Source organism: Carassius gibelio, chromosome B17 (genome assembly GCF_023724105.1).
Source record: "Carassius gibelio isolate Cgi1373 ecotype wild population from Czech Republic chromosome B17, carGib1.2-hapl.c, whole genome shotgun sequence".
NCBI classification, from domain to species: Eukaryota; Metazoa; Chordata; class Actinopteri; order Cypriniformes; family Cyprinidae; genus Carassius; species Carassius gibelio.
The window spans coordinates 8,154,968-8,164,661 of record NC_068412.1 but is presented as its reverse complement, the minus strand read 5'-3'; the positions used below and the strand labels follow the sequence as shown (position 1 = coordinate 8,164,661).

At 34.7% G+C, this 9,694-nt stretch overlaps 1 protein-coding gene across 4 annotated transcripts in view; it reads left to right on the top strand.

Annotated features, from left to right (window-relative positions):
- Positions 1 to 9,694, top strand: part of LOC127976487 (connector enhancer of kinase suppressor of ras 3) — a 66,945-nt gene continuing 57,251 nt past the window's right edge. For all 4 annotated transcript variants that reach the window (XM_052580932.1, XM_052580931.1, XM_052580933.1 and 1 more), the window contains exon 1: positions 1 to 282. In XM_052580932.1, the coding sequence (XP_052436892.1) occupies positions 231 to 282 (52 nt within the window). In that variant the 5' untranslated portion in view covers positions 1 to 230. The remainder of the gene's footprint in view (positions 283 to 9,694) is intronic.

Sequence of the window (9,694 nt, the reverse complement as noted above, 5' to 3'; positions counted from 1 at the left end):
AACTCTTGTCCTCCTCGTGAGTTTGTCCTGATCGCTCAGTCCAATCGGCTGGTATAAATGGAGATATCGCGCGAGCCGTGCTTGCTTCTGGATTTCTAGAGCCCAAGCTAAAAGAATGATCTCATTTCACAGCGCCGATCATACGCTGGTGCTTTACGTACTTTGTAATTTCTTTAATATTAGTCTCTTTTGAGAATAGCTCTAACCGGTTGGACTGAAGGCTTAAAGCAATGGATCCAGTAACGAGGTGGACACCACAACAGGTTGTTGACTGGATGAGGGGTGAGTTTCGGATTTAGTTCCTGCATAATATGTGCTGCTTGTAGTTTTTTTTTATTTATTTTTTTATAGATATAAATGGTTTCTCTCGGTTTAGTTAGCTAGTGTAAGAATCTGGAGCGTGGGCTTTGTTTATCTGCACTTTCGATGAAACCAAGATTAGTGTGTCAACAATGCAAAAAAGCAAAAAAAAAACAACAACAACAACACTTGTATGTTTGAAGAAACTCATGATCCTATCGTGTGGCAGAAAAATAAATATATTTATGAAACGAACATCCGCTGTACTGCGCGTCTTTGATTGTTATGCACGCATGTTATGTGGGAGTATTTTACTCCCACCGTTCTTGTGATTGTTGAAGACCGTATCAAACCGTTCATCGTTTTTCACTTCTAGAAGATAATTATACTCTGCCATCAGAGCAGATGATTGTCACATAAAGGACTGTTCTTGAGTGTTGAAGAACTTGCTCGTGTAGTAGTGAATTACAGTTGAAATTAAACTTGTCCAAGTGTGAATGCAAGTCAAATTCAAATGTCTTGCTTGAATTCGAATCGAGTTCTGGTTTTGGTATTTGTACATGCGTGATCAGTGAAAGGAATTATCAATGTATGAGTCATAGTGTAGGAGTCAGATGTGAATTGGACCACCTGTTATAATATAAAATGTTTATTATTATTATTATTATTATTATTATTATTATTATTATTATTATTATTTTTATCATCATCATAATGTTTTCGTACGATAAGCTTATGGTCCAATGAGGATGTTGTGTTAGTGGTGAATCCTAAATTGTATGAAACACAATAACCATGCATGTGCGATTTACCAGTTATGAGTATAATATTATATGGTTTTCTATCATATCCCAAGCATATAGGCCTAAGTAATTTTTTAAAAGAATGATTGTGTTTTGTTAAATTCAAATAATAAGCATTTGTATCAGTGGGTCTTAAAAGGTTGGCACGCTGCTCTAAATATGATTCATAGAAGAAAAAAAAGTAGTTAAATTGTTTACTTGATTTATTTGTCCTTAAAGTAATAAAGTGTATTTTTAGATCTTTATATGGTCAAATCTTTCTGGTATTTGACTAGGTACCTAAGAACTCCATAAAATGTTATGTTTGTCCCTATGTTATTAATGTTATAATTTCATGTCTTTGTGGTGAGTCCCTTATATTAATTTATTTAAGGAACACACATTAATTTTTAATTTGTCTGACAGTACACTTATTGACACTTATTGAGTGTGGGCATCCTGGAGCTATAACTTGCTTAAGGGCACAATGGTGACAGTTAACGGATTAACCGTTGCAGGTTTGAACCAACAACATTCAGTTACCAACCTAAGTCTTTAACTGCTACTCATGCCAGATGACTCTAAATTAAATTTGAATAGCCTTTGAGCACATACAGTGATATGTAAGTGTAACTGTACTACATTGCCAACATCCAGAAAAAAAGAACAAAGAGCAACCATTTTCTGTTGAATGAAATGCCCTTAGGCTTTAAAATGGTTTGGTTCATGTGGAGCCTTCTCTTTACTCTCAGTGTCATTTTATTTATTTTTGGGTTTATTTGTACTCAGGAGAGTTAGTTGAATTAAATGTCCCCCCCCCCCCCCCCCAGGAAAGAGTAGCCTACCTTCCAGGTTTATTTCATTTATATTTATTAAGATGCATCATGTTCTTTGCCTCCTGTTATTCTATTGGTAGCTTTAGCTTTATAACTTTAACTTTTTTATTTATTTATTGAATTTTTGCTTCTGCTGTTGAAAAATGGTCTAGTTGATTTGAACACATATGAACACATTTTCCCATTCTCAGACTTTCTACCATGCGAACATGCATGAACAAACAAACAGTAAAAGTTGAATGTCCAGTCTTTAAAACTTTTTCTGATTTGGAGTGAATTCATGGAATGTTCTGCAGAAACTGGAGTGAATAATTTCACACTTACGAGTTATGTTGCAGTCCTACTCCCACACTTGTTGAAGGACAGCTGGGTGCCTTACATTCTTTTTTTAAATCTTCAGAAGCATCCAAAAAAATAAAAAAAGTTCTCAAACTACTGAGATGATTGAGTTACAAAACCTAGAAATGATCTAAATGATGCAAAGCAATACAATTATTATAATAGTTATGGATGCATTTTATCAGACATTGGCTGATTTAAAAACAGCTGATGATCAGAGCTGAATAAATCCTGTCAGTCAAAAAAAAGGGAGGAATAACATGTCAGACTTCAAGTTGTGTTTTAAGAAAATTTTCTCATGTTAAACTAAGGGCTGTCAGAGTTAACACGATAATAACACATTAATGCAAACCTGTCTAAAAGAGCGCTGTTAACATATTAATTATTTGTTACATTGCTCTTATTTTTCACTACATGTCTTTTCACTGTACATATATTTAAAAACTATACCTGCATATAATTACATGTGTAATTAATTTCTGTAATTATGTCAGATTACAACATTAATCCAACACATACTTTTAACAAAGACCTAAAACTAATCATACCAAAAATCTGTCTCTTAACTTTTTCAGTATCCCACCTCAATTACAGAATTTTCTGAAGATATATTCTAAATATGGAATGCAGAAATGCAGTCAAGTGACTGCAGAAAAGTTTCTGAACTTTTTTGTTCATTTCTAACAATGATCTTATTCAAAAGTGAATGGATTTCCAAACCATGACAACTAATAGATGTGACAGTGATATTTTAAAATATTCTGGGTGGAAAGATCATTTCAGTCAATCTGGGGATGGGTGAAATTGTGTAAAATGTTCAGACTACACAAAGTTACCTTGTTAACTAACCTACAAAAGCACATCCCTCTCCAGTGACTCTTTCAAGATCTTATCTGTAAACTTGAATGACAGGAATATATTTGTTAAAGAACATTTTGTTTAATTTCATAAGTGTCACAAAGTGTTGCATAAGGACAGACATGATACACGATTGAATATCCAACAGAAAGTCTTTAATAATAAAGCATGGGTAAACAAGACAGAAGGTAGTAGACAACACTCGTAACGCAAACGAGACTGAAAGGAAAAACTAATAGAGGTCATCGGATGCCCGTTTTCCACAAGTTGATATGATTCTTTAGGGTCTTAATGAAAGGTCTATAACATACTTTGGTTAAAATTTGTCAATGGTAGTGTAAAACAATAACCTTTTTACCTTACCTAAAAACAATATCCTTTTACCTGTCATCCTGCAGACATCAACCGGTTTTGTTGCATGTTGCTTTTAATGCTAATGAGCTCGGCTCATCCCGCCCCTCTCATTCGTGTGACATCACACAGACAAGAAGCTCAGAACAACCTGATTTGAAAAAGGGGATATTATTTTTAAGGATTAAATAAAAACCACTGGGTGGATTTTTATTGTCATATGGTGGATGTGTACACACCGAAAATCGATTCCAATTCTAGATTGGATACTTAAGGTCGGGAATTGGATACTTGTTATCAAATTAAAATTTAGATTCTGCCTATCAATTCCTATGCATTTTTACAATGCAATGTAGCCCAGACGCAATGGCCAATCAGAGGTGCTTAGGTTGGAATCCACACAATCATTTTTGTCCAGATCTGGGTTCTATCATGCTCGTAACTTTTTTTCTAATAAAGACATTTAAAGTTTCATCGTGTAGTCACGTTAAGTGTATTTTATTTTTGTTTACTTTGTCAGATTGTGATGAATAAGTGACCGTTTTTAAGTAAATTTAAAGGGAGCAGTCTTTGCATGCTGTATAGCCTACAATGTTTTATTCAGAATTTAAATAAACGTTCATGCTTGACAAGCAGCCATGTATGAAACAGAGAAAGCCAACTACTACTCTATATAGAAAAATATAATAATTTCAGAAGCATATGATTATGCAACCGAACTGGTCCAAACGCAGAATTTAGGTAAGGAAACCTGAGGTAAGTTAACATGTGTATTGGCTACCACACCAAATCATGCTCACCTGCTTGATTTTCTGTTTAATTTAACAGTGTTAAACATTATTTTTGCCCCCCCCCCCCCCCCCCCAAGCATCTTAAACCATAACTAATTAAATCATAAACCATGACAACAAATGACAATCAGGAAAAATCAAAGGCAGACAGGAACTAAAGAATACATAAAATTCCATGAAACTAAAAAATAACTGAACTTAACGGTGACAAGTTGGATTAGGCTACCAGTGATGGGAAACCAACAAGTGTATCTTTTCTGCTGTATTAGTGCTTTAATCTAATGTTTTCCATCCACGTATCCACAACACCATATGTGAACCCTTAGATCTTGGTATCACCATATGGTGTCTTCGTGAGATTCTCGTAAATATTTAATGGAGACTCTCAGTATAAGTTTAAATGGAAGAGGTGCCTGAAATTTCCTGTTTTCTTCTTTAATTTGATGGGAATTTATTTTTGTAGTGTGCAGAGTAGAAGTGTTTTTCTTAAAAACAATGCAGACACAAATACAGTATTTTAAGGCATTGACCCTTTCTCATACATTTTCATTCCAGCACACTCTACTTTTCCACACGAGACCTTTGATCCCACTTTGAAAATCCGTTGATATTTGCATGAATCCATGCTCCGTTTTTTACAGCACGGAGTTGAAAAGGTGTGAGCCTGCTGGTTTTTGCATTCAGAACTGAACAACGCAGTGTGAATCTCCCAGATCACTGTAGCTTTGTAGTGCCAGCAAAAGAGCAAATATCTCTATAAACATGCAGCTTAACATGCAACAGGGGAAATGTGACCTCAGATAACACATCACACACAGTTCACTGCCCCTCCATGGGTGCCTAGCCAGGCAGAAAGCTGGACGGGACACTGTGGGTTCACTACAGCAAGAGGCTAATCCTCAGGAACAAATGGAATGCCTATTAAATACACAAGTTCAAGGGATAGAAATTAGTTCTGGGCAAAGTTAGTTTAATGACCATATTCAGTTCTTTAGACAGTTCCTTTATTATGGGGAAAATTGTTACTTCATGCCATTAATAAGATCTGTCACTATATACACCCATACGTCTTCAGTTCATCTTAGAAACACAAATAAAGCTATTTTTGTAAGAAACTTGAGAGAGATTTTGGTCCTTACATTGAAAGTCTATTCCACCAAAACATGGGCACTTGGATGCAAATATTGTATAAAAAAAAATCATTTTATTATCAACTAGGTAAAATGGCCTTGATATATTCATGACAAAGTCCTTTTTTCTTCTTTGCTTAGAGCTTAGAAGTTGGAAATATCTTAGCAGCTGTGCTGTATTTGTAAATATCCCATTGCCACCTCCTGCTGATAGCACTGTTTAGATAAATATATATATATATATATATATATATATATATATATATATATATATATATATATATATATGTATATATGTATATATATATATATATGTGCTGCTCTCAATGACAAAATAAGTACATAACAAAAATGACTATGGTGAAAAAAATAGCAGTTAAGAAAGCATCTGATCATAGCAATCGTGGATATGTTTGCACCAGCTCTGGAATTGGGCACTCCAGTCAAGTCACTTCATGTTTATTTGTACTGCACCTTTACAGTATTAAGCATGAAAAATGGCATCACATTCAGTTAGAATTACGATTTAAATTTCAATAAAGCAGCTTGCCAGTGTTCCAGTTTTTACTTAGGACTGAAAAGAAAGAAATGAATGGGATTCCCACATCAAAGAACGCAGAGCCATATAGCCACACCTACCTATTATGTATTCGCCAAAGACCAATGGTAGTTCAAAGGTGTTTACCAACTTTAGAAACCTTTTAAGGACAGTATGAATCAATCGCCAAATAAGCCTCTTTTGGACTGATTTGGATTGAAATGACGTCACATCAAACCCTATTTCCCCACTGGAAAAGAGAACCCATGGCATAATAGCCCTGCAGGTTTTAAGATGGCTGCAATTTGTGGGGTCATTCATGTCCGTATCACAAATGATATGAGAATTAGAAATAGTGTTGCTTGTGGTTTCAGTCTTTGCAAAAGCATATTTTTATTAATATATTAATGTATTTTAATAATTATATTAAACAAAAAAAAACAAAGTTAGTTCATTCACTGATTGTCAATGATTGACAGGGGTGCTGTAGTTCTCTTTCTTTGGTGTGTTTCCACTGCTTGTGAAAAAAAACAAACAAAAAAAAAAAAACACAAAAGAATTGGGTCTCCTATGCACAGTGTAAAGGTCACATTATAATACCCCTCATCCAGCACCTGCATTTGGATAAACAGAGGAAGGGTGTTACTGTGCATGCACAGACAAAGAGCCAGAAGTGCATCAGGGCATTATGGGAAATCCTACTTTCGCCTTCATGTGGCCACTGCTGTAAAAAAGAAAAGAAAAGAAAGCCATACCTTCATTTATTGAGTCTTTGTTCATTGCAAACTTGTGTATGATCGGGCAAATGTCTGTATCCTGACATGGTTAAAAATGATTTGCTTTGTATTTAAACAATTGGTATTTTTTTTTTTTTTTTGGGGGGGGGGGGGGAATTAATGTACACATTGCAAAAAGACCAGTTCAGCATGTCATCTAAAAAATGCATTTACATGCTTGACATCAGTCTCATGTGCGTCAGTCAGAGGGGTTTGTGTTTGTGTGAGATACGAGAGTAACAGGGTTGAGTCAGTCGCTCATGCTGTCATTCACTGAGAACAGCTTGGTGGATCATGTGACCCATCTACAGCAATACCTTTCACACACTTTGAAAGACACCAGCCATAATATCCTTTGTCTATTTTCTCAGTATTCAACTCAAGATCTATTCACACGTTCATAACATATTAATTTACTGTATTTGTATACTCAAGATTAAGGAGTTAACTTGTATAACTTGAGTGATATTTAATATGTCACTAGAGTGCTGCATTCATGCACTACAATTGATTTGTAAATTAAGACATTTTCCTTTGTTACATTGTTGCGTCTAAACTCCATTTTTCTTAGGAGAGAGTTTTGCAGATTTGCAGCACCGTCTTCAACCCTCTGTGACCTGTAGGGCTGGGGGCGGTATTGTGGCATGTCATATGTAAATATTAGTGATGCAACAAATTATTTATTTAATTGAAGACATAAACCAAGTTGAACGTTTCAGTTTAACTGAAAAACTGAAAGGGAATGTTTAATTAATAATCAATGAATGAATCACAATTTATTAATAATCATCACTCAAGTAAAAAGTGAGTTGCATATAAATATTTAAATTTCACACTAGTTTTTATATCAGCTTTTAAATTATATAATGTTTCAGGTCCAATTTGTTGTTGATATATAAACATTTAAACAGCAGTAACTTTTTAAATTAAAAATACATTAAATAATAAAGACAACATTAAGTATACTTAACTAAAATATAATGAATATGTAATATAGTGCATACAGTAGTCAACATTTGAAGTGGATTCAAAAAAGTTAGCAGTTTTAGAACAACTTTGATCAAAGGTTTTGATCCACTTTAAATGTTGACCTAGTGTATTTTTCAAAATGCTCCTCTTAGGAATTAGGCTTTGTAAATGTAAATATTGTTTACAATCTGTTTTATTGAAATTGTTCTGAAGTTGAAACACAGTGATTACATGAGACATGATACATTTCAGTAAGTTGTACTGTTTCTTTCAACACTTTTGATGTTCAATAATGTTTATTTCAAGCTTGTAGAACTGTAGAGTAATGACAACTGCAGATTTATGATGATCCATCTAGTACATTCAAATCAAGAAACTAGCATCATTTTACTATTTGCTTTATTACAAATATTTGCAAGTGTGCTTATAATATTTGCAAGTGTGCTTAAAATTATTAAATATAATACAAACATGCAAAGAGCAAAATTATTTTTTTTTTCTTCTTGATGGATTCTCCATTTATTATATTTTATTATTATTTTGTTGTCTGTTGTTAACAACACATTTATGGTGGGTGAAGTTTACAGTATGTCAACAAATTGGCTTGTGGTTGCATACACATGCAGTTATATCATGTTCCATCCTGGCACACTGTGCAAATGGTACCAAATGAAGGTAAGCATTTTGCTTTTTAGCTAGTTGTGACATGAGCTGAAAGACTGAATTTAAGGATTTTTCCCCGGTAAAACTCACATTCCGGTGGGGTAAAATAAATTTTTTTTGGTGGGGATTCACAGTAAAATTCACATTTCAGGGGCTAAATATCGTATTATTGGGATCGCTTCAACCCCCAAATGTGATAAACAACTCACGCCAACAATGGTAAAGTAGCCCAAGACTTCTCAACACTGTAGAACTGTACAAAATGAATGCACTCTAAAATATTTGGCATCCAGCTCTTGTTTTGGGCTAGTATAACAAATTTTTCTGTAATTTTGAGAAGTGCAGACCATCCATAATGGCGTTCCCCAAGGAGAAGTGTATTATTGCACTTTAGCTCCTTTCAGCAGGAAGATCCACAACCTCCCAAAGAAAGGGCAACACATTCCTTTGAGGTTTACGTTGTCTTCTGGCTCTATATTGGGTATGTTTGCAACCAGCAAGTTGAAAAATGATGCAGGAATTTCATAATTGATATGTTTTCCATTGGTTCAGTACATGTTCTATGCTAAAATAAGGGTGTGACAAGGTAGTTGTTAAGATATGGGGGTAACATGGGAGGTTTGTCTCTGTAATTATGGTTTGGCAGAAGGTGATGTGGCAGAGTTTGGTAAGGGTAGACCCAGTCACAGATGCCTTTTTGTTTTTAAAGTTACTTCTGATTACAGGTCTCTCAGACTGATTTTCATGGTGTCTGCACTGTTCAGCCACAGCAATTACTGTATAAGGAGTTAATGAGGAGATTTTGGCAAGCGTGAGAACACTGAGCGGCTTATACAGGTCTGTCTATGAATGGCTGCTGGGCAGAAACCACACAGATTCTGTGTACAGACTAGTGCAATGTGTGAAACCACCTGCTTTGTATTATTATGCAAATCATGCCATAATTTTTTTAAGAAGTACGCACAAGCATTAGAAGGAAAAATTAAATCAGAAATTGCAGCACTAAATGGGAAGCAAAGTAGCGAAGTCCCACCAATTACCTTAAACTCAGTCTAGTCAAAATATAAGCACATAGGCAGTTTACTCACTATAAAGTTTCATCTTTGTCCAGTGTCTGTGCTATTTCTTTTTCAGGTATAATGACCATTAAAATGGCTGTCAAAATGTCAACATTGTTGTTGCATCCTTCAGTAGTTTGTTGTTTTTCTGTCTCCTCCATTCCTTCTTCAGCTGTGAAACAATAGCCGGGGCTGAGAACAAATAATACTAGACGCATGCATGCACAAACTAGAGAACACAATTGGTTTATTCCAAAAGTATACCTAAGTTTTGATTTTGAGACTTAGTCTTTGCAACTTCAG